General features: G+C 39.8%; 1 protein-coding gene across 1 annotated transcript in view; it reads left to right on the top strand.

Moving 5' to 3' along the window:
- LOC126561669 (AF4/FMR2 family member lilli-like) overlaps positions 1 to 25,223 on the top strand; it is a 145,902-nt gene that overhangs the window by 104,494 nt on the left and 16,185 nt on the right. Inside the window, exons 4-10 of the mRNA XM_050217958.1 lie at positions 2,643 to 3,269; positions 3,363 to 3,416; positions 7,789 to 7,881; positions 16,507 to 16,561; positions 18,169 to 18,210; positions 20,602 to 20,628; positions 23,809 to 24,283. Of these exons, the coding sequence (XP_050073915.1) occupies positions 2,643 to 3,269; positions 3,363 to 3,416; positions 7,789 to 7,881; positions 16,507 to 16,561; positions 18,169 to 18,210; positions 20,602 to 20,628; positions 23,809 to 24,283 (1,373 nt within the window). The remainder of the gene's footprint in view (positions 1 to 2,642; positions 3,270 to 3,362; positions 3,417 to 7,788; positions 7,882 to 16,506; positions 16,562 to 18,168; positions 18,211 to 20,601; positions 20,629 to 23,808; positions 24,284 to 25,223) is intronic.

Raw genomic sequence — 25,223 nt, 5'->3', positions numbered from 1 at the left:
TAAAGAAAGCATGAATGTTTTTGTTTATCTTTCATTTAATCACGTATTCACCAACTTTCCATTATTCCAATTCGTGTCCGTGAAAGAAGAACTTCCAAAGGAAGTCCATTGGCGCGTTGAGCGCATTTATCATAATTTTATTTGCTTACCTGACCATCAACGATGATCAACGGTGCACATGCAGCTATACGTTTTCCTCTTGCTATATTTTCTAAGCCCTTTCTATTGATAATATTTTTACATTCAGTTTTCCTCCATACTCTGCATGGCTGCAGCGCTTTTATCTTGACAAGCGGTAACATCCTGACTGGGAAGAATAATAACTACTTTTAGATTGGAAATGTCTTAACGCTTCCACGGAAAGGCAGCAGAGATGTTTGCCCACACTGTTCGCATAGCATGAACCACTTCGGCACCGTTCAATCGTCTAAAATAGCACGAGGTTTTTTTTGTTTTCCTCCACTCTATTTTCGCTCTCTTCCTATGTCTCTCGGTTACGGAGGGTATAGTTTTCCAACTACAAAAACAAAAATGGTGAAAGAAATGATGCATCTTTCAGCTGCGTCGCCTGGTATGAAAAATGCAACAGCATTGAGATAAAGGTAGCTCGCCTTGGGAAAGTGAACGCAAAACTTAAACCATAACTCATAGTAGTAACAGCGAGTTTAGATTGTCGATCCACGTCCCGCTACTGCTGCTAGCCGGTAGAACTGTGAATTTGCAAAACCCGGTCGAACTCCCGGGGCGTTACGATGCTGCTTTCGATGCGAGAAAGAAAAAATGTTAAACCGAGAATAAGCTTTTCTTATCTTAGGTGCAAGAACGAGAGAGAAAAGAAGAGAGAGCAAAAAAAAAAACTCTGCACCCACCAAGATAAAACACACGGTCCAGTTATTCAGCAAAGTATAAAGTTGCATTTATATTTCCCTAAGCTTTTAGAGCCGCTGTTACGTTTTCCCCGTTTTGCAAAATCGTCTTATTTCAATTCCCCTGTCTTTAGCAAATCGCTACCCATGCAAAAGATTACACTCGATCCGCAGCTCTGCACCTTTCTGGTGGTACGATTCGTGCGCCAGGGTTCTTTACCGTTTGAAACGTCTTACGTATTTTTGCCATGCAGTTTCCTTACATTTCTCAGCATGGACACAACCGGTGCAGTGAGTATTACTGATACGGAATGCAAAATAACATGGTTGTTTGTTCTGCTAACACTACTAGGCACGGCATGTTTGTCTCGAATCGCACTTAGTGTGCCAAAGCGCCTGCAGAGAAAAGTTATAGTAACAATGGGAAAGAAAAAGCGTAAACTTCCTACCAGAAGCTTGTAAATTGTTTGCTCAAAATGCATCCCATTCTTGGAACTATATGATAAAAGGCAATTTTGTAACACAATAAGTTTCCAATATTATCACCCTTCGTCTTAACCGAATCAACGAACCAGCAACGTATGCTTTTCGGACAGCTCTTTACCTTTAGCCTGGGACAAAAGAAAAGCATTAAAGCTAAATGGCATTTCAGTATTACGCTTCTCCTATACTTCTGCTCTTCTTGATCATTGAGAGCGAAAAAGGATAAACTTTACGGTGCAGAAATTACCTTCTCTCCTGCCAAAAAGGTTGATGGCAGATCGCAATTTGTTACAGGATTTGGAAAGTTTCTAGCCCCTCCTTGGTGAAGTGCAAATTCGTTGAATACATTTTTAGGAAGCGAAAAGTAAAGCTTAATGCTGATTCACCTACTATTTCATGGCACTTAGGCTTATTGCCTTAAGATGCCATATTTAAACATTGTGCAAGTAATGTTTTTTTACATTTGTGGGAGAGCGGTAGAAGCGTAACCTGGGACGACATAAAACGGTACGTTCACCGAATCATTGAAATATATTTAAACAGTATGAGAGCTCATTGCGAAAATTCAAAGACCCAAGGATACGTGGATTTTCTTCCGCAGTATTTATTCTTCAAAATGTAATGATAGTTCAAAGTATCATGATTTGCCGTAAATTCTCTTTCTATTGTAAAGTAAATCATTATTCAGGGGATGTCCTTTCTGTACTACCACTACCCATGCAATCAATTGTCCTTTTATGCTCCTTCCATCCTTGTCCTATCTGGAGAAATAATTCAATCAGTATCGGATATCGTAACTAACCAGATGACTGAGCGCGGTACGTTCGTTTCTGTAGTGACAAGTCTTATTAGATTATATGAGACGGTCGTGTGCGATAGTTTACTTTAGGTGTTATATTCTTCTTCCTGTACAAAGAGTTTTTTTTTACTGTACATAGCACACATCTTTTGTTCCATCGCTAAAGGGCAAGAAGCACATTTCTTTAGTTTCATCGAAAAAAAGGACAAGTAAAAAAAGCAGAAAGGAAAGAAAATATGACACTTCTTTATGTGCAAGCTACCTGCAGATACTGAACCGATTTCCGTTTTTGTACCTTCTTTACACGTGATCCTTTTTTGCTGGCGTTGAGCAACGTTTGCTGAAGAACTGTGGTCTGAACTATTTTAATTTAATTTTCACTCTTCCAATACAACCTCTTTTTAGTTTGGTTTTGTTTGTTAAGTAGTGTACAAGGAAAGTTGGAGCCCAATCTCATATTTCCCTTTTCCCTCCTCTTCTTCTTATCCTTCCAGTCCGATTTACTGCAACAATCCGAGCAGGAAACACCCAACAACGTATCAAGTGCCAACACCGCTGATGCCGGCTCGTCGGTTCTGAGCAGCGTCAGCAACAATAACAGCAGCGTCAACAACCAAACCAATGCCGCCGTTTCGGCGGCCATCGCCGCGGCAGTCAATTCAATAAGCAGCAACACCAGCCCGAACAACGCCATCAACACGAGCAATAGCAGCAACGGTACCGCCAACGGTAGCAGTAGCAACAGCATCGTGAGCAGTATGGTGGTGACGGCCGCCGGACCGATCGGGGCCGGCACCACGACCGTCGTTTCGGCCATTCCTCCCACCATGACCTCGTCCGCGTCGGCGGTTGCGCTCGCCCAGCAGCACCACCAGCAAACGATACAAGCTCAACTGCAGCAGCAGCAGCAGCAGCAGCAACAACAACTCAATAGCCAACAAACGAACCAGCATCAACAGCAGCAGCAGCAGGTGGTGGTCAGCAGTCAGCAGCAGCAGCAGTCCCAAAGCGTAGCAGCAGTCGTCGCAGCGCTGACTGATTCGAAATCCCAACCAAAGCGACTACACGTGTCGAACATACCTTTTCGCTTTCGCGATCCGGATCTTCGAACTATGTTCGGGGTAGGTTGCTGCCTATGTTAACCGCTGCCCTGTGATGCATGATTCAAACAAATAAACGTTTAATTATATGCTTTCTTTTTTCTACTTTCGCAGCAATTCGGTTCCATACTAGACGTAGAGATTATCTTTAATGAACGTGGCAGCAAGGTATGTATTAGACGTTTCGATACTTACTAGAGTTCAATACACTGATTGTATGAATTATCTAAACAAAACCAAACAACGAATTTTTAGATAGATAATTCCCTTCACAGCTAGGATCCTGACTCAAGTAGAAAAATAAAATACAAGTTACTTTTGCTAGAAGAAAAGGCATCCTACGCTCTCGATCACCTGTGGGAACGTAGCAAACGAAAAAAGAAGTATCTTTGCCTTTTCTTCTCAGCAAAGGGTATACACTTAGGACTTTTGCAGATGGTTTAAATCAAGTTTTGGAAATCATTCCACCCCGACAATGATTTCCTAGGCTGTTTGTATTTTAAACCGGTAAATGCAAACGACACGACACACCTATCCTCTACCAAGAGTTTTTGTTTTGTAATCCTACGAAACAGAAAATACGAATAACTTACACTGTTGAGGTTCATTCAGCAAGTTATTAAACGATTGTCTCTATAAAAAAAAACACACACACACATATACATTCACAGATTGTTACATGGTTTGATAAGTTGTTTTAGAACATTACCAATGTTTCCTTCTGTTGTTTGTGAAACAAGCATTATCCATAGTTTGTACCTTGTACAAGGTTGTTACAAAAAAAAAACAAACAGCTAGCATTCCCAAAATCCTTTCACACAATTTTCATACGTCACATCACAAACATTCACTATATCTGTACCTCATTCCTCGACATCATCCAGTTTGAAATGTCTTGTATTCCTTGCTCCTTACCTTTATTTAGTTCTGCAACTACAAGCAATAGGAAATTCCATTCTTTCTCTTTCGCCAACAAAACTATAGCGCACCACCCCCGTGTTATTTCCTTTCATCTTTCGACCTTCTTTTTTGTTTTGTTGTGATAATACAGTTTTTTTCGTTTTATTTTATCTTTCCGGCTGTGTTTGCTTAGAGTTTACATTACACGGATATTAAAATCCCCTTTCTAGGCAAGTGTACCATTTTTTCTCTATTTAAAAAAACAAGTTGTTACCTTGATATGTTACAGTTGTTTTTCATTAGTTTGAATTCATGCTTTTGTATTGTTTCTTCTTACTCTTTTCGTTGTGTTGTTTTATGTTACCTTTTTTTTTTGGCGGTTATGTTTCACAAGTATTGGGGGTTTTCTTCCGAACCATCACTACTACCACTATTGTTCATCCTTTTTATCGATTCACAATCCTTTTGAGACACAATCAGCTTTGATTTTTCAATCCACTCCCACACTTAGTGACACAAGTGTTTGTTTAGTGATACACACGGTGTATGGATAGCATTGTTCTGTGCCTCTGTTTTGTTTTATTTTTGTTTTCCTTTTCTCTCTTCCGGGTCTGTGTATTTATGCGGCATCTATGTATTTTGGTTGTTTTTCTTTACTAAATTTTGTGCCATTGAGTGTTCGGTCTAGACACGCTCTTTCTACACGGCATTTCTTCTTTTTTTGTTAGTAAACTGTATCTTACACACAGAATGTTCATGTGCTGTGGTATTTCAATACCGGTTTTCTTTCATCTTTTTTTAATAACTATACATTCCTTGTCATGTCCCAACCCTGCATCATGGCGTGTTTGTTTATTGATTTCAATATCAACCATTTTGTGCTGTTTCTAGTGTTGGAAGTTCATTTTCTGCAGAGTTTGATTGTTTTGTAGTAAAAGTTCTTTATTTCTAGTTACGTATTATTGTATTGTTTTGCATTTCTTTCCTACACGAACCCACATATGTATGTGCTTTTATTTTTATTAAACCATTCATAGCTTTGGCTGTTTTAGTTTTGTTTTCTGTGGAGGATATTGTATTTCATCGTTCTTTTACATCTGTTTAGTTTCGGTCCATTCATTCGTCTTGTATTCTATTTTAATTTATTTTAATTTATTGTTTATCTTATTTTATCTTATTTTATATTTTTGATAGGATTTTTATCTTAATGTTTGTTCGACTTACACAAAAAAATACGGTTGGAAAGTGTGATGCGTGTGCCAGTTTTAAGGTTTATGTAATTTTATTCTTCTATTCATTCAATCGTTATCACTTCGGTGCCAGCACCCTTGAAGATTGCCCTATTTGTTGTGTTGCTCATTTTATAGGGTTTTTTTTTTTGCATGTCTGGCTGAATAGAAGCAGCTTTTCAAAAATTCCTTTTAGATACTATTTTATCTACGGTTTAAAAAGTTTTTTCCCCATATCAACGGAATGCTGAATTAAAGTTGAGGCTCTATTTGATGTATTTAACTTTCGCTGTTGGTGTGACCTGTTCTACATGTTTATGCACAGAAAAAAGTATGATAATATTTTGCATTAATTTTATTGAAGTGTTCGAAACATTTCTAGCAAGGAAGTTTATTGTTTATGTAGACAATTTGATGAAAGAGATAACAACATATTTTTTAAAATAAAATATGTATTTTACATATTTGACTCTGCATGAAATTGCTCTCGTAAGTTTAGGGTAACAAACGTTATTTTTATGCATTTATGAATTTTAATTATTGTTACACACAACAATAATACGCGTATATTACTATGTTAAATGCTAAATGTGTGCTTTTTAATGCAAAACATTTCATTCTTTTCTACCTACTAATGCAATGCACACAGAACGGCTTTATCGGGTAAACGGAAGAAAGTGACGATTTAATATATTTAAATCCTTTACCCCGTGCAATGAAATACCGAACATCAAACGCGTATTTCCCGTATTTAACCTAATCCTTGTTGTCGGTTAGGAAGCCTATCCTATGATAGACCGACAGGAACGAATACTTCTCGCTGGATGTGTCTGTCCGCGCACTGCACGGTAAGATGAGATAAATCCTTTCCGTCGCTTCGTTAGGCGCTGATTGCTTTCCGCGAATGCGACACCCTGCCAGTTATGGAAAAGGAATTCTACGCCGGTGAGGATTAATCTATATCCTCCGGATGGAGTGAACAGCAGTATTTTATGTCTGCACACAAGTCGCTGTGCACGCGTTTTACTGTGAAGCGTCACTTGTCACGACCCATATTTTATTACAAAGCAAACAATATTTCTTCCAGCACCGTGTCATCGCGGTTCTATCTTCGTGTTTATTTATGTTATAGAAAAATTGCGTAATATTTAATGTATTCAATACTAGTGGCAAGGTATTAAACTCCAGCTTTTGTTTGAATTTGCATATGAAACATTTAGCTACAAAAGGTCAATTTCATTTTGTTATATTTGCTTTTACTGGTTCGAAATCCTATCAACCAGATACATTTTTATAATCTATCAGCTTAGCGTTAAAGTACGCTACCTTCGATGTCCTTCATGGAAATAAAATTCAAGTCGAAGTTTATCATGAAACTTGTAATTAGATACTGGCACGAAAGGAGAGTAAAAGTTCATTTTTTAATCAATGTTCCGCATCAATTTTATTTCATTTTTGGTTAGAAATCTAAACACTTATTCCGATTTTGCTGTGGGTAGGATAAAACATTGAGCTAGTAATTGATTTTGATCAGTGGAGAATTTAATTCGTTAATGCTTTCCAATTGAAACCGCGCCTTCCATCACACTTTCCACCGAACTTTGTGCGGGCGAGATTAATTTGATTTTGTTGCTGCATTTGGTACACACAAGTGCGTAATTGTGTCGGACACCACGATTGTGCATCTAAAAACCAAACTGGCAATCGATTCGATTGCTTATCTGCAAATTGGTGTTTATGTTTTGTTTGTCTTTAGCATAGATATTTGTTGTATGATTGTGTAGCTGTAAAAATTGGTCGACGATACCATTTCGTTTCTCATTCGCACCTTTCGTTTATAGTGCAACTGCTACGAAAGCAAAAGGAGGAAGAATTTTCCTATTATATGTTTTGTCTAATTACACCTTCTCTTCCCAAAATATCCCACCCTTTACCTGCTTGGTTTTTGTGCATTATTTCATGAAGATAATAATTTAAGTTCTCCTCATCATGCTGGGAATAGAAAATTTCTGTAGAAATTCAACTATCCAGACCAAAACCTGGTTCCATTGCAACACCTTTGACACATTCCTCTACAGTAGAACACTAGAAAGGTTCAGAATATCTATCCATACATCCTGTGTCCTATCCGTGTGTTCATGAACTGTTTCTACTATGGTTATATTCTTTACAGTCTTTATATATATATAGATATACGATAAATATAAAATCCATACAAGACGGCTACAAACTGACCAAGATACCAACAAAACAAACCAAAAACCCCAAAACCAAATACGATAAATGATACCATTATATATATACACAGTTAATATATATAAATATACATAATAAAATAAAATTTTTGTTGCACGTTGTTTTTGAGCGGACGCTGTTTTAATGCATGTTTCTTGTTCTGTCCTTGCATGTAGGGATTCGGTTTTGTAACATTCGCTAATAGTAGCGATGCGGAGCGAGCACGCGAACGTCTTCACGGCACTGTGGTTGAGGGACGCAAGATTGAGGTGTGCATGAAAAACAAAGTTTTTTCATTTTTCTTTATATAAATATATAAATATATACATATACCATATTTCTATTCTACTTTCCATTTATCTTTTTTTATGATTTCCTTCTATCATTAGTTTATCGTTTCTTTTTTTACGCTTTGTTTTCATTGTGTCATGTTTTTCTTTTTGTTTTCAAATTTCATTATATTTTATGTTCATTTTTCTTATTTTTTATTTGCTTTTCATTTGGATTTTATCTCATATTTATTTTATGTTTATTTTTCTTTCTTTTTTTGTCATGTATTATGTTTTTAGTTCTTTTGTGTAACTGTGCTATGCATTTTGAGTTTTATTTTCGATTTTTTTTTCTTTACCTTACTTGAGCATCAATGATACTTACTATATACATATTCTCTTTAGAACCAAAAAAAAATACATTGCGTATATGAAACACTGTAACCATTCGATGTTTTTTCTCAGCCTCTTCTAATGAATGAATGTCTACAAAACAAAACACACACACACAAAAAAAAGCCCAATAGAAGAGTGTTTCATTCAAAACCAGAGCAAAAACAAAATTGCGTTGAAATGCTGTTACTTAATAATACTTTCCAACCAAAAAATCGGAACTAATTCATCGCCGCTACTTGTAGTTCGTTCGTTTTAGAGTTGTGTCTTGGAGCATCTGTGTACTTTCCATACTTCAGCCGATGGTTTCGCGTTTCTTTCTAGCCGTGTTACCTATTTGCGAATGAGTTTTCCTATTTGGTTTCTTAGTTTTCTTGCCTCCCGTGCCAGAATTTTTGACCGCCCAACGTTAAGTTCCTTCACCATTAGACGGCTGTGTGCGCGTGCATATTAATTATTGTTTGAAGGAGTACTAGCATTCTTTCTTTTTGTAATAAGAAGCCCCACCCCACCCGATTTTGCTCTCGTTGTGGATCATTTAAGCTTTATTGTTTCGTTGTTCCTTTAATACGTTTAGCTACGCCCTATCCAGTACAGAACGGTGGACAAGTGTTACCAAAGTTTCGTTGCATTTGCGTTAAGTTTTAGAGCAACCCATGTGTTGTGTTGTTGAAGGAACGTTTGGGAGAGTCGCTCCCAGAATTAGCACTAATTATTTTACTCTATATATGTATGCGGCTTGTTTGACACTCTGTGGTTGTGGAAGTACTTCTGGAATGGTAAAAAAATATGGAACGTGTTATGTTTTACTTTGTGATTGCCATTAATTGTGCCTCGTACCATTATTATACATATATATCTCTCTTTCTCTCTTCCTTGCGCAAGTTTATTATGCCTCTTTATTGCCCTCCCACCCTCCCCTTTACCATTGTTTCCCTATAATTCCTTAATTATTAAATCATGATGGTATTTCTCTCGTTAAATGCCTAGATATTTGCATCTGTGATAATGGTCGGCGAAACCGACCACCTGTCGTTAGCTTTATTCACTCACATGAATTTTTACACACAAAAACACGCCTCACCAGATCTCGCACAAAACGAATCTACGCACACCACATCCATAATATACGCAAATTTTTGATAATAATTTTAAAAACACACATACACACAAAACGACTGTGTAGCAATTCGAGACTGTCTTCGTATTATGTTGAAATTATTGTACGTTAAACTAAAACTAGCCTTTTTCCGTGCGATGGTGTTAGTTCTGCTGCTTCTTCGTCAACACATCACAAAGTCGCTCCCTAGTGCCCTAAGTCTAACACCCTCTTTTTTTTTTGGCATCATTCAATGTAACTGTAAAGGGAGTTTGTGTTGGGATTTGCTTTTGAACGATACATTGAAATGCAGTTGGAGTTTTTGCGTTACTCTCTTTTTTAACATTCTGCCCTAAATTTATGCCTGGGATGCTAACTGAGATTTAGGCCAAAGCGTTCCTCATACGATTCATACGGCAGCTTTGAACCATACCACTTTGTTAGATTGCACCGAATGCTCGTTTTTGCCTTAGACTGATCATTTCGTAACAGCTGTAGACTTTAGGAATTCAAACTCATGTGTGCTTTAGTTTTACATTAAACAGCTAGAGCTTTGGTATTGAATAAGGTGATATAAGGTGATAAGATAATACTTTAAATCTAATTTCATCTTACATTTAGCATTTAAAACTCTTGTACGAAATAAAAAGACAATTATTTAAAGAAAGAACTAAACATTTAAGCTACACAATTCAACAGTTCTGATATGTTAGATCTTTGTGTTGAAAACAGTTTAGCATAAAACAGCAGCTAATGATCGTTTCGAGAAAGGTATAAACGTTATGACTTCTCCATTAATTTTCTTTTAAATCTTGCATCTCAACCGACTCTTTCCATGTTTATATTTTGATGTTGTTTTTGTTTATTTCTCTGCTGCAGAAATTTTAAAAATAAATCTATTAACGATCGCCCAGTCTACGTGTTTGAACGGTACGTTGTATTTTCATGCCACCTATACATTAACATCCTCATTTTCAATTGTCTAGTGTTACGAGAACACAGTATTTTACACCATTCCAGAAGAGTACATCTATACACCGCTCAAAAGATTGTGTAGATGCTATTTGATACGTTAAGAATCTTAAGAAACACATCAATATAAAATACAAAATTTTAACGTGTATCAATATGAAATACAAATCTTTAACAGTCCACGATACTTGCTCTATAATGTGAGATTTTAAAATTTGAACTTGAATCGAATCATTTGTTACACCGGGTTCGAAGCATGCAGCGTGAGCTATGCAGAGTGCGCCGTACATCGATTCATTTTTCCAAGTATTTTTCTTTATTTGTACGAATAGGTTTTCCCTTGAAACTCCAATAATAAAAATCCCAGAATTATGGGAATATATGTTCCTTGGAAAGCAGGCAATATTTTACCAAGAAAGCGTGCTTCGCAATTTTAAAGCAATCCTCTGCTATCAAACGATTAAACCTACCCCTTTTCCTAACCTTCCTTTTCCGACACGGACCACACTATAACTGAAAATTTCAATTAGACATCGGTTCCATCTAGCAAGAAGGCTCAATTAACTTTACCAAACACACACCACAGTGCCCAGAATTCCCTGGGAGCTTACCATGGCATTGATTGTACGGTTGGACTGTGGAAAAACAATGGGAAAACGAACCGAGATTGTTTTGCTTGATTTCAAGATACAATTTTCAATCGAACCCAATCACCGGGCGTGTTGTCTTTTGGGGGGGAAGGTTGGATATCGTACCGAGTGTAAAAGTGTGTCTGAATGAAGAAAACGACCACTCACTCTGTGCTGTGCCATCCACCTAAGCGCTTGCTAGCTAGAGAGAAACATGATTGGTAACGCAATCGAAAGGGATGTAGTAAATTAAGTTTTCCCAGAGGCTAACTTTTTCCCTTCCCCCTAGCGCTAGCTTTCAGAATGATTCGAGCAAGATGTTGCTATTCAAAGAAAATTAATTTCTACCATTTCATCTCCCGCACGCTCTAGTAGATTGGTTTGGCTAACATTAGGATATTGTTGCCGAGTCCGAATAAGGTGAGAAGAAGCGTTTTGATTCTGGTCACGCTCGTCTGCTTAGCTCGAAGTTTTTAGTCCATGTGCAAGAGTATTCTTTTGATTTATATCCGAGAGTCGCGGAAGACGATCGAGATCTCTTGAAAGTTTGGCAAGGTCTTGCAAAGTTGTGAACCCACAAGAATTGGGTTGATTGGATGCTCGCTCCTTAATTAAGGCTTATTGAGGTTAATTTGTTTTTTGAAAACAAAAATATCATCACCTACGATCCGTATCCTTAAAGCGATAGAGGGCCAATCAAAGCAAAAGCGATCTCGCTGAAATGGCTTCTTTCAAGCGGTATTTTTCCTTAATATACTGCTGCAAAATGCTCTAAAGCTCGCCACTAAACGAAGCGATAATTCTTTAATACCTACATCGATCTCTTTATTCAAGCGAATAATTCTTTTCGTGTGATCCCGAGGGCCATCAATACATCAGCATATTCGGTTTTTCTTTGCTGATTTCGCTATAAAAACCCTTGTCCTTATTGTTGTCTTTCGCTCTAGTTGGTTCTTTTCATTTAGACAAAATGAAAACTCTTACTTCATCACCGTAAATTTGAAAAGAAAAAATACTCAGCAGTACAGAGCTTTAATGCAACGAACTATCAACCGGGATGGTGTTATTTTACTCTTACATCCAAAAATCCTCCGGGAAAGCAACACCGACAGCAACTTGACTTGCGGAGTAGCGGGCAACAAGAAGAAGAGAAATCAACCAAAGATTTATCGCCATCCAATAAATCTGGTGGCTTCACAGATCGGATGCTGCATGGATGCTACGAGTAGAGTGAGGCTCGATCCTCAATTTTCCCTTGCAGCCGTTTTCGCTTCATTCCCCTCATGATAGCTTCTTCTGATCGTGCTAATAAGCATTCTTTTCGCGGCTCGTTCGAGTGTGTGATTTAGTTCCACCGATGTCTGTGTCGGCGGTTCCTTTGTGTAGGAGGAAGCACTACCTCCTTTCCTTACTCCGTACCGGTATTACGTGGTTTTCTGTTGCATGGTATTCGGCGAGACTTCCACGTCAGTAGAAAAAAATCCACATGCTTTTAAAAAAATATAAATTGACTCTCGACGGGTAGCTGCGATACACTGCGATACTAAATAACATCTTCATTCTCGACTGCAGTTCAGCAAGAGGAATGACGATATTTGTGCTCACTCTCCACCAAACAAAAAAGGAAAAACTACACGCTTTGATAACAACAATGGTGGTCCATGGACACACACACACATAGTCCCCTCTGTCCTTTAGTAAGAGTGGCACTTTGAAAGCTCATTTTGAAATCCCTTTCTCGTGTGCGGGCTCATTCGTTACCTTTAGTAAAGTCTACCGGCACGACACGGGTGCAGTTTTCTTCCTTTTTTCCTCCCCCTCAGAGATGCAGGACATGCAACGGAAAAAAGCGAAACTAGAACATTCAACAAACGGCTACATGCACGTATACGTATAGGGAGAAGCAACAACACAAAAAATGTGGAAGGTTACAAATCACCCCGTCAAAGGCAAGGACCATCTTTTACCCGCGTTTCATTTGCTCGAACGTTGGGTTCGATTTTTGTTTTCATTCTTTTGCTTTTGCTCCAACAAAAAACACACAGCATTGTACACGTTTTATGTGCTGCAAACGTGCCTAATCCTTCCGTTCATCCTCAGGTATCGTTGTTCGCGTTGTGTAACTCTATTTTTTTTGCCTTTTGTGGCACTCGAACGGATTCTCCTAACTCCTCGACCTAACCATCGACCAACGGGGAGGGATGCAAATCAGCAGCAACATGAGCTTGCCCTGGGACGTACAATCGAAGAGCATCCTGATGGCGTGCGCGCGTGCATTGCCGAACCGATGTTTATCGATTGATAAAAATGGATCATTCCGAGAGTCGGTTGTTGTGGGCGGTTAGACGAAAGCGAAAAAAGAAACGAACACCAGCGTCCGATACATGCAACTCGATTTCATTCCACTCTCCGGATCGGTATAAGAGCTTTCCTCTTTGGACAACATCCATCCTGCATCGCCAGTTTGGTTTTTTTTCTGCTTAGTCTACTCTCGTTACTTACAAAGTCTCCGCCCTTATCGTCTGGAAGCAGAAATTGCAAATTTTTTCCACCTTTTTTTCCCCAAAACTGTTCAATTTCATTCCCAAACGAGCACAATTCTATCTGGAGCGCAAATTTTGCAGCAACACAAAAAAAATATGCAAAAAGAAAATGGACAAAAACCCCGTTTATTTTACCTCCTTTTTAGATGCAGCGTGACAACGGGATGATTTTTCTATCGAACGCCGATCCCGATCCAATTGTTGCATATTTTATACAATTGACGAGACAAGCTGGCAAGCACCTGCAGCTGTGTTAAAGCGGCAACCAAACGGCGAACAATTGGAAATCTCGGTTCAATTTTCGGTGGGTGGTGATTTTTAAACACAGCATAAAATGGAAATTTGCGTACAATCCGAGCGGGGGGATTTTTTTATGAGTCTTTTTGGTGGCGGTCGTGCACAAAACCGGATTGCGGAATAATCATTCTACGCCAAAAGTTTGATCTATTGTGTGTTGTTTGTTTTATTTCCTATAGCATATTACTTTTTCCTGTTACGCAGCTTACCGTAACGCTCAAGTGGAAGCTTTTACCTTGGAAAACGATAAATTAAGTAGCACGAAAAAAAATCCTAGCATTTAAAATTTTTGACATTGGCAAACGAGCATGTAGTTATGTTTGAACTTTGATTTTCATTAAGATTATGCACCCAGATTGAGTCCATCTATTTGAAACGCAATTACAAATATGGCGCTGTAAAATAACGAAACGAGACGAAAAAGAAAGCAGTTTTTCATTTCCTTCGCCCAATAGCTGAAAACCGATGAAGGTAATCGACGCTCTGTTGCAACCAACAAACACGCGGCGGAAACAACCGTTTTGAGCTCGCGCACGGGAATAATTAAAAACGTGACGTGAAAAGATAATATTAAACAGCTGCTACTCCACACCATCGCGGGACACTCTTCGCCGTTGGCTTTCGGCGAATGAAATCCCAAAGAAAGGCACACGATCCACGGTGCACCTTCCCCGCAAATGGAAAAATGAACGACTCTGACGTTTAATTAAAAAATGATGCTAACTCCAAAAGAACTGGGACGACGTGTCACTGCGGCGTGTGGTTGGTCAGTAGCGTTAGTTTTCGCTGGAAAGAATGGCGACAACTACCATTATGGTAGTTTGGAGATTGTTCCCGTTCGATCGTTTCCTTTTGCACACACCCTGGTGGGGAGGTTCACATTCGGTTGGGTGGCAATGAACCGGAAAAAATTCCCCTCTCGGTTGATAGTGTGATGGTAATTTCATTGCGAAAAGCGAAAAGTTCCGAATGTGACACAGTTCCTCTTTATCAGTGACCACGGGGACCGAGGAGGAGTTGTTAGGGTAATTTTTTCCTCCGTACTTCATTTTCGGTGGGTAATTATAGTGTTCCAATTTTGTTCCTCTCTTTTAAATGTATGTTTTGCATTGTAGAAACCGTACAAAAGGACTCTGTTATAACGAGCGTATGGTTTGTTGAAGGACAATGAAAGGAAACTTGCACAAAAAGGACACTCTTTTTTTTTTTTTTTTGGCCACACATAATTGTAGAGCAATCTGAAGCTCCTGCTCCAGAAGCTGCAGAAGAATAGGATCTGAACTGAACTGAATGAATGTGTTTAGGATGAAGTTATAATTTTCAATTGATTATGCTAATGGGAAGAAGCACAAGTTCCTTCCTTCGCCATGTGAACTTCAACTTCAATATGTGGCTGAAGTTAAATCGCTCAATATTAAAACAAAGAGGATGCCCCAAATAGTGTCACTCAGATTCGCAACCGCCCGTCAACGATCGAAAGTTAATAAACCTGATTACACGGGACTTCGCCACAAGCAAGCAACGCCTGTCGGTGTAATAAATATCTTAATTAATTTTCACATCACGCACGGCCGAGAGTATGCGGATTTTCACCCAGATTTTTCCCCGGAACCCCTTCCAACGAACGTAAATTACGATTATTACAATCAAAACTAACCACCGTGTAACCATCGGAGGTGAAAAACACAGCACATCATGACTTCCCTGGGCTTACCCTCAATTTTTTCCTGTGTTTGATGTATCTTTCTGTGTTTCTGAATGTTCCCGTCCTGACCCGTGTGCTGTTTGTCACCGCTACATGTCGTTACTGTCTATTTTGTTCTCGGTTGAAAACCCGGTGTATGGCTTTGCGAATTATACAGTCCATATTTCAGATCGGGATATACCATTCTGGGTGTAATATTGTTGGCAACATTTTATCCACATTGCTGTCAGCTACGATTTAAGCTGCAAGTGCAATGAGAATGTCCCGCTGCATCTGTAGGAGGACATAAAGGGAACACATTAACGAACGAAATCAGTGTTTCGTTTGATTTTAACAAAAAAGGGAAAAATGTCATCGCGATCGGCTGATGGCGCTACTTTTAATGAATGTAATTAAGGTGCTGTTACGATTTGCCAAGCGATTTTATTTTATTTTACTCCCCCAAACCGGCCAATAGCTTTCTGAATGTACTCGTTTTTCCAAAAAAAAAAAATAAATTGATGTGCGCTAGCGCGAGCACTAGCTCATGCTGCATGACAATTGTCAGTTGATGTACAACGAACCGTTAACGAATCGAGTTACAGTGTTTCATTACCACAGCAAGTATCATTGTAAAGTATTGTAATTATATTTCTATTTTATTATCCCATTTTATAATTTATCATTTCTGCTCATTCTATCTATCGCTCTCTCTTTCTCTCTCTCTCTCTCTCAATAAACTACTTGAATGCATTTAATTGTTATATATTTTCTTCTTTTTTTCCTGTCTCTGGAATTTACCCAAAATTCTAAACCAAAAACGCCAAAAAAATCACCAATTATAAAATCCTCAAAACCGCCAACCGAAAAATGAAACAAAAAAAAACACCACTACTACACAACAACAACATGCGCACACACACACACAACACACAAATAAACAAACTCAAAACAAAACAAAAACTGTGCATCCGCGCCCGCCCGTGTGTAATGCTGTTAAAACTGTAGGTCAATAATGCAACCGCACGAGTTCAAAGTAAAAAAGCTCCTGCTGTATCAAGCGGTAAGTTGTTTAACCATTATTTCCTTCCTTTCCTTTGTCTCCTCTCTCTCTATTTCTCTCTCTTCACTAGCTAAATGTTTTATATGATTACAATTACTATACGCATCTATCTATAAGCCGTTCGGGGGATGTAGTCAAAGTCAGACCCAAAATCCCAACGCGTTCAGTAGTTTAATCTTAATAACGAGTTGTTTTCGTGTATTTCTTCTTGCATTTATATTTTCGTTTTTTCCCCCCATAGTCTATCACGTTTCCGTTTTTTTGTTTTTTTACTTCACAACGATTTGCATCGTTCTAGTTTCTCTTTCAAACTCCATGTGCATGTGCTCCTTCATAACTCTATCTGTAACATTACTTCTAGCTAACTCTTGTAAACTTTTTGTTCGTTTGTTAATCATGTTTGATGAGGTGTATCTCTTTCCATGATGTTTAGTTCTGTTTGTTACTTCTTTGCCTCATAACGAACTACAAGCGGCATTGGTATTGGTAGTAAATAGACTTTTTGTTTCGGTTTTTCTAACGTTTGTTGAGTTACTTGTTTTCTCATGTTTCTGCGTCAAACGAAGTTTTTTATTACAAACAAACTCTTCTTGCTTTCATAGCAAATTTTCTCTCCTTTCTACTCTTACTTCTACTTCATGTCTTAAGGCTTTTATTTTGTTATTTTTTGTATTGTTCATATACTAAAAAAGGTTCATCTGGGTTTTTTGAATACATTTTTATACTGTTTTGTTATAAATTTAATATTCACAGGTGCAGATTACTGCATACCGAGCATTTAGTAATTTGCTGTTTACTTTTCTTAACAAACAAACAAAAAAGTCTTCCCTTTTCCCCCCACATCATCTCTACTATTTTACCACCACACAATAATATATTGTACTGACCGTGTGAAAAGTTACTCACTTCACATTTTTTTCTTTTCTTTTTCTCTTTTTTCTTCTCTTTTTCACGATGTTCTATGGTACACTTTTATGCTCAATCTTTTGTCAATCGTTTCCCAATGGGCCCTCCCACCCCCCCTCCCCGGTCAACATTAATTGGCCACGGTTTGTGCTGCATAATTAAAACGCTTTGTTCCCAAATGCCACAACGATAAATATATCCATTTCCACGTTTAATAATGCATCAATGAATCACCACGCGTACGCGTATTGATTTGAACTGTATAATGTTTACTGTATTGCAATATTTTCATGCATAACAATTGCCATTTTATGAAATTCTTTTTTTCGGTTTTTTTTTCAACTCTTATTCATCATTATCATATGGCGACCCCTCTCTCGATTGTGGGCTGACTTTTCTGGCGGGTCAATAAACACATCCTTTACTGTGTTTTTGGTTTCGCTCTCACGCTCGAAATTGGTTTGTTTATCTTTAATGAAATTAAAAATAATTTCCTACCTCCCGCCACACCGCGCCATTCTATACAAACGTGTGCTTTAAAAACTGGGACATTGTGAAACGATACGAAAACCGATTTAAACCAACCAAAACAAAATCAAATCAACAACAAACAATCCTTCATATGTGCAACTACCAACTTACCAACACACCCACCTGCGCTCATGTGTATGTTTGTATGTTTTGTATTGGTGCGTGTGCAGTGTTTCTGACGAAACAAGGCGCCGTCTCGGCCCCGTCACTGGGTGAGCAAACCTCCAATAAATACTACTCATACCTTACTTTATCTTTATAGCAGCGCAATGTATCGCACGCACCTTCACCAACACAATCTGCATCCAAAAAAAAAAAAAAAGAACAGAAAAACAAGTGTTTTTCCAAGCATCATTAGCATCCTTCCTTGCCCACTATAATACTCAAAACTAGTGTACCCTTTTGCATGTTTTATTGTAGTAGAGTTAGATATGTTTTAGTGTCTGATATCATTGTAATCCTCTTAGGCGCATTAACTTTCCATTTCCTTGATGCGGAGTCGTCGGTAGTGTAGGGAGTCTAATATTTCTATTTATCTCGCTAACTGTAGCACTTCTCCGTTTTTGTTTTGCATTTTTCTTTTGTTCATAGTTTAACAAAATGCGGCAACTTTTCATCATGACAAGCTCAAATTGATTTGGTGACCAGGCCGACTTTTGTCGCCGATAGCTTTTTGTCATCGTTCATTGTAAATGCATGAGAAATTTAAGCTACGTCAGGCGTAAAAGAGGAATCATCTTTTGGAATATTTCCATTTTCCACGGACAAATGGCACTCCAAGGGGAAAGGCACGCTTCGCGGCATTTCCTAAAAATACCCGGATCGTGTTCCGATGTGTACTTATCGCGTACCGTAGTGAAGAGGCTTCAATTTCATCCTGTAAGTGTCCTTTCGGGGACAGCTGCAAGCAGCCGTTCTTCTACGACGATAATGGCCATCAGCAGTGCGGATCGCTAAAGCTAAACTAGCTGACACACCAGCTGGCATTAATGAATTGATCGCTATCAATCAACTTATGCTATGCTCGTTCGCGACTCTTCAGCACATCCTCTCTCGCTGTCTCCCACCAAAACCCTGACAAACCCCATGAACGTTTTAGGCAGAAACGTGATTATAAGGAAGAAAACAAAACTTCCTTTCTTCCAAACAATCGCCGTTGTCCCGGCAGGCCTCTTTTTAGGACAGCTTTTCATAGCAACTCGTGCCTTTAGTCTGGTTAGAAGCGAGCACGCCGCTTCATCGTTTCGGTAAAGTGATGGCAATTTTATGGTGGTTGACACGCGACAGAAACGATCATCGTTTACTGTAATGCTAAACACGCGGACGACATCTATCTCCATTTCCATCGGCCGTCTTCTACACGAAAGTACACCATAATCCGCTATCGGACGCCTTTTTTTCCCGCCCTGTGTGGTTGTTACCCGTGGTAGACCGTGCGCTGCCTACCTACGGCCAGCGAACCATTTTGAGCAGATGTTGTGTAGTTGTTGAACGTTTTTCCCGTAAAAATATGCTTTCTTCTTTACCCCACTTTTGTAACGCTGTTGACGCGAAATTCATGCTACCGGGAAGAGTATTTATCTTTAGAGTTTATGTGCTAGATAGATTCCATTAACAACTGTTTGTTGATGTCATTAACCTATCCGATTCTTTTCTTTCGTTGTCACTAAACTTAGCTGTTAGTGTTGTGAATAAAGGAGACTTTTGAAATTTGATTTTTGAACGTTATGCTCGCTCTTATCGTGGCATTTATTAGTTTAGCTAGGTTAAAACTAAATTCACTGCTTGTGTTGTAGTAGAAATTGGAACAGCTAGTACGAAGAATCATGAAGAACTTATCGCCTACTTGCTCTGCTATATGTATTGGGTTTGTGTTAGATAGTTGTTAGTATTAGCCATTTGTTGGCTAATCTTCGACTCCACACCTAAATGAGCTTCACCTCACGCATAAACAAAACTAATGCTTCCTCCGCATGCTTTTTTCACCATAAGTAGCATCCATAATAGCTTGTTTTATCAGCTAACCAATACATCGGTTCTCCTCCGATTTACTGCATTAACTGAAAACTGACAACCTAAATCCTGCTGCTTCCGAGTTTTCCCTATCCTTAAAAAAAGGCAGAATCCTCTTCAGGTTCCTCGGTTGCAAAAAAAACATTCCCCACATACCCATTAAAATGATAATCCTTTTCATCAATCAAACGTGCGTTAACGATGCGGCGACGTGTCTTCCTTCCGAAAGCCAATCCCGTTGGCCTATTTATTCTACACAACAACACATTCATCAACATCCACCATCACCACCACCTTATGTCTCTATGTATATGATGTCTTTCTCCTTGTAATTGCGATCATATCGCTTAGCTGTAATGATATTAATTCCACCAATGATAAATTGCGTACACTAACCGACGTTATTGTCTTGTTTTTTTCCAATTCTCTTTCTCTTTTTCTCTCCTTCCCTTGTTTCACATGAAACAATAAACTACAAACAAATCGGGTTGGATCATCGTTGAACGTACAACCTGGATGGATCCGATCTATTGTAACGATCCACAAATCCAATTACTGTCACTCGCGGTGATGTGCATCTGTACCTACAGCAGCTGTTTGTGTCCCATGGCCGGAAGGTAAGAATCGTTCAAACGTTTACCTAGCAGCTTTTGTTTCATTGTTTGCCAATATTTCCCAGTATCTACACCATTACATTGACTATTCATTTATATAAAATAACAATTAACCCTCATTGGTAGCTCATATCTACCGGCTGTGTCGGTTTCCTATTAAAATACCTTAAAGACGCTACTTTATATTCATCGCTTACCGAAACAGGGTACCGTTTGCCATTGGCAACGTGGCCATGGTTAGGTGCGGCCACAGCTGCCACCACCGTCGGTGCAACGCCCACAGCAGCATTAGCCGCCGCAACGCCCACGGCAGCCGCGGCCGCCGCCGCAGCAGCAGCCGCAGCCGCCTCCGCCAATCCGGCTGGTGCGGCTGCCGCAGCCACCCAACTACCCACCGCTACGTCCCCGATACTGATTGCGGCCGCGCAGCGTGCCGCCGCAGCCCAGAGAAGAAGGTCGGTATACCGGTGTGTGGTTGCCAGCAATTTCCACCTTCCCAAAGCGTCGACCACTCGAGAAATCGGCCTGCAAAGCTGTCACCTTCGTTGCGTTGAGTGTATGCAAAAGATGGACGAACACATGAATCGGGTTTCTTCGTTGTTGCGTATTTGTTGAAGCGAATTTCTTTTCCTTCGTAATTCCATTTCAAAACGTGTGTTACATACGAACGATGTGGTGCGTATTTTTTCCCAGGAAATATTCATCTTCTAAAGAAAGGATCCGTTGTTAGCTAATTCGTGGAACTCATTCTGAAATCGTTTGTTGAAGGGAGAGTAGCAGCAGTAGTCAGGTTTCCCATTTTCTCTTCCACTCAGGCATTTCTACAGCACTCAGGCATTACTTTACTTTACTTTAGACCAGCGTCGTATACAACAATGCAACCTCACACTGGTCAAAGAAAGCGTCAGTCCAGAGACCATCTATTTTAAAAGGTTTAAAAGCTGAAGAACTGACGACCTTCGTTTTTTTTTTTGTTGCACACAAGTGCCTTTATAAGCTTTCTTAACCACTTTCCTCTGAGTAGTCACAAAAGCGTCCCTATTTCCATTGTACTGTGTGCGCGCCAGTGTACAAAGATCGACTCTTTATTTTCCTTTTGATAAATGGTGCACATAACAAAAGCGTCTCAACTTGGAACGCTTGAACGGGTGACAAAAGTAATGGGGCAGTGTAAGAAAAGCTGTGAACATTAACAGCTGCATTTTACGCACAGCAATAAGTTTGCTCTGTTTTTATGCACTTCAAACACTTTAACTTTAAATTAACTTGTTACACCTGTTTTTTTCTGTATCTTTTCTAATCCATCCTGGTTGACACTGGGGAAGAAAATAATTAAGATACACCCAATTAGCATGTGCCAGGCCGCTAATTATTGCTAACTTCCCTGAAGTACCAGGCGTCTCCATTCAACCTCCCTGAAGTACCAGGCGTCTCCATCCAACCTTCTTGAAGTACCAGGCGTCTCCATCAACAAAAGACATCAAAATTCAGGTTCCACCGTTTCAGCTTCCACACACACACACATACACACAAACAACCAGCACTAATTATTTCTTCCATCCCGATAAGCTGTAACATCAAACAATCATAAAACGTCGGCCGTGGTGGTCGACGGTTCGCTTGGTTCCGGCGTCGAGCGCTCACCGGAACAGTTAAATTACTTTGTCCCTATTTCATTAAAACAGATTCTTACCAATAGGTGAAGTAAAACGCGAAGGGGAGAAAAAAACGGCGGCCTAATTCACGATGAAACTTGTCGATTGTCGGTGCTCAGCTGCTGGACGGTGGCATGATGTTGAATTTTTAATAACATTTCTAATAAGTCGCAAAATCTTTAAATTACTCACGCTTCGCCAGTTTCTTTCTGGTTCGTTTGCGTCATCTTAACTTGGAGGGTGGGGGTCTGGCCTGTTTGGTATTTCGGGGATATGAAACACGAAACACCCCGTCCCATTGTACGAAAAGAACTTTCCATACACCACACGCACAATGAGGCGGGAAAAGTCATCGGGGAAATCCGCGCCGTAAACAAACGCTAAAAAGATTAGCCATAACTTTTCGGACAGGAAAAGTAAATCCTCTTCTACATTTTCTGTTCTTCTCCGTGCCTTTCGGGAGGGTGGCTGAATCTTTCCTGCTCCCCTAGATGTCTTGCGAAATTCAGGGTAGCAAGGAACCTGATTATGGTCCAAAGAAGCGTGCCAATGCTTTGATAATGCCAATCCGGCCAGACCCAAACAACACGCGGAGGTGTAGGTCAAAGCAAGCCGCGGCCAAGGTTTTTTCGCGGCGACAAGATTAAGGAAATGAATGACGGCCATTGTATTTGGCTGTGTGTTACTGTTCAGCGGGCCGGGACTGAATTGGGACGCGGTGCTTCTTCTGTTTGTTTGTTAAAAGTCGTTACTCTTCGTAAGCTTTACTTGCAGTAAATCAGATGCTGCTGCACGGGGACCCAGTTTTCGAAGCGTTTATAAATCTTTACCAACGAACCGAGCCAGAGTTTGCTAAGCTGGTAAGGCAAGCATAAAACTCATCACGCGAATTATCCGCGAATATGGCAAAAGTTATTCAATTTTCGCTTTCACTTTCTTGATCTTTTTGTTGGGGCACGAGCGATTTTGGGTAAATAAATTATGTTTACAGGATAAATATTCGTCACGGACTTTCATACATGGGGGATCCTGATCATGATGGCTGAAGTCTGCAACGGAGTGGGGAATATTGTTGCCAAATTTAATATTCTTTTTTCGACATTTATTTATCACTAATACAAATACAAAACCTACTCCAATCGGCAGCATGTCGTAGTAATAGTACAATCCATTTAACATTTTCCACAAAATTTCATCCTTCATTAACACGCTTCTTATGTTCTTTTTCACTTCTTCTTTTCGTTTCATATTTGCCCTTAACCAACACGCGCACAAAACTCACACGCCTCCAACACCATCGAACATCAACTCATCGTACACAAACTACCCTTCGATCAACGCCCTTTTGGTTTCTTGTACTTACCTACCTGCATGCGTTTTAATCACCGAAAACAATCACACAAATACACATGGCATTATCCGTTGCGTTACTTCGTTGACTGGCTTCCACGTATTGTGTGCGGGACGGTACCTTCCCGGAACGTAACATCAACATCTTTAACCCATAAATCGTCATCCATCGGTTCAGCTGGCATACCAGGGCATCCCGCACTGTTGCATCATCCAGCGCTTGCCCAACATCTTCCCCATCATCCCGTGTCCCTTTCGCATCACCTCAATCACCACCACCAACAGCAGCAGCAGCACCAGCAACGGCATCCGGGCGTTCCTATTCATCTGCTCCATCACCAAGGTACCGCGCCATCGTCCCATCCGATGGCATCGGTTATTGCGGGGTTAGCACGGAATGGCGCCACCAGACATCCGTCGCTTGCCAACCTGCCGGGACTAGCAGCGAACGGTACCGCGAACGGTAGCGGCACAGGTGGTAGCACAGCAAACGGAACGAACGGAACACCCGCTGCTGCTAGTGCTGGTGGTGCCGGTAGTGCGACGGCGGCTAACACTGGAAACATGGGTCCAGCCGCATTGCTTTCCGGTCATCATCCGGCAACCTTTGCCCCATTGAATGGGCACGCGGGTGCGATAGCCAGCTACCCATCGTAAGTAGCAAGCATTTATTCCCTTATCTCTCCGGAGTTTTCGGGCTTTCCCAACAATTCCCAACTTGCCCTGGGATGCAAATTACGATGTATATGTGTGGGTATGAGCACCGTATTATCAGATTATTTTCACTCGAAAAAGGGAAATCCTTTTAGTCCCTCCCAGGGGTTAGTAGAAGATAACTTTTTTCCCCGGTTCCGCATTGTTTTACCGTCGTCAGGATCATCTTCCTGGATTTCGCTTTTCTCGGGTGTACACAAAAGGAAGTAAATAATAAAGCCAGCCAGCCAAAACATTACCTCCATTTAGAGGAAATCCTGCAAACGAATCGCTTTATGCTCGTGCAGTAAGTGAAAGTATTGTTTTGGTCTGTAATCATCTCACCTGATTTAGGGTTCAATTTTTTTTGGGTTTTCATTTTTGAAGCGTGCAAGTGTAAAATGGGTTTTTATGCGGGAGCTTTCCTCTTTTGTCTGTTGTTTTTTGTGGATAATATTTTCCACTCATTTACACGCTCATTTTCCGCTCATTTAACGTGACAAAATGAGACTTTTATTTTTGCTCCGATCGTTATCTGGAAGTAAAAAAAAACCGTTTCCTTGGAAATGGCAAAAAAACCACCCGGAAAACTCTAAGCAAAAAAGAAAGGAAATATATAATTTCCTCGATTTGTAGTTTCTCAATCGGTTACAGTTTAATCCGGTTTTGTGCCCAGCAAAGTTTCGGTGTGCACTCACCGTGCATCGCAACTAGCGACACGGAAACCATACTGTGTAGCAATTGCAAAACTTTCCCCCCTTTTTTACACCACCACCCCCTCGAGCGTTAGGTGGTGGATGAAAAACTCCCGTTTTTTTTTTTCTAGTCTCAAACACTTACTTACCACAAAACCATCACAGATTGAGGGACCTAGAGACGCAGGGGTCACTGTTACCCTTC

This window comes from Anopheles maculipalpis, chromosome 3RL (genome assembly GCF_943734695.1).
Source record: "Anopheles maculipalpis chromosome 3RL, idAnoMacuDA_375_x, whole genome shotgun sequence".
Classification (NCBI taxonomy): Eukaryota; Metazoa; Arthropoda; class Insecta; order Diptera; family Culicidae; genus Anopheles; species Anopheles maculipalpis.
This window is presented reverse-complemented; position numbering and strand designations above follow the sequence as displayed.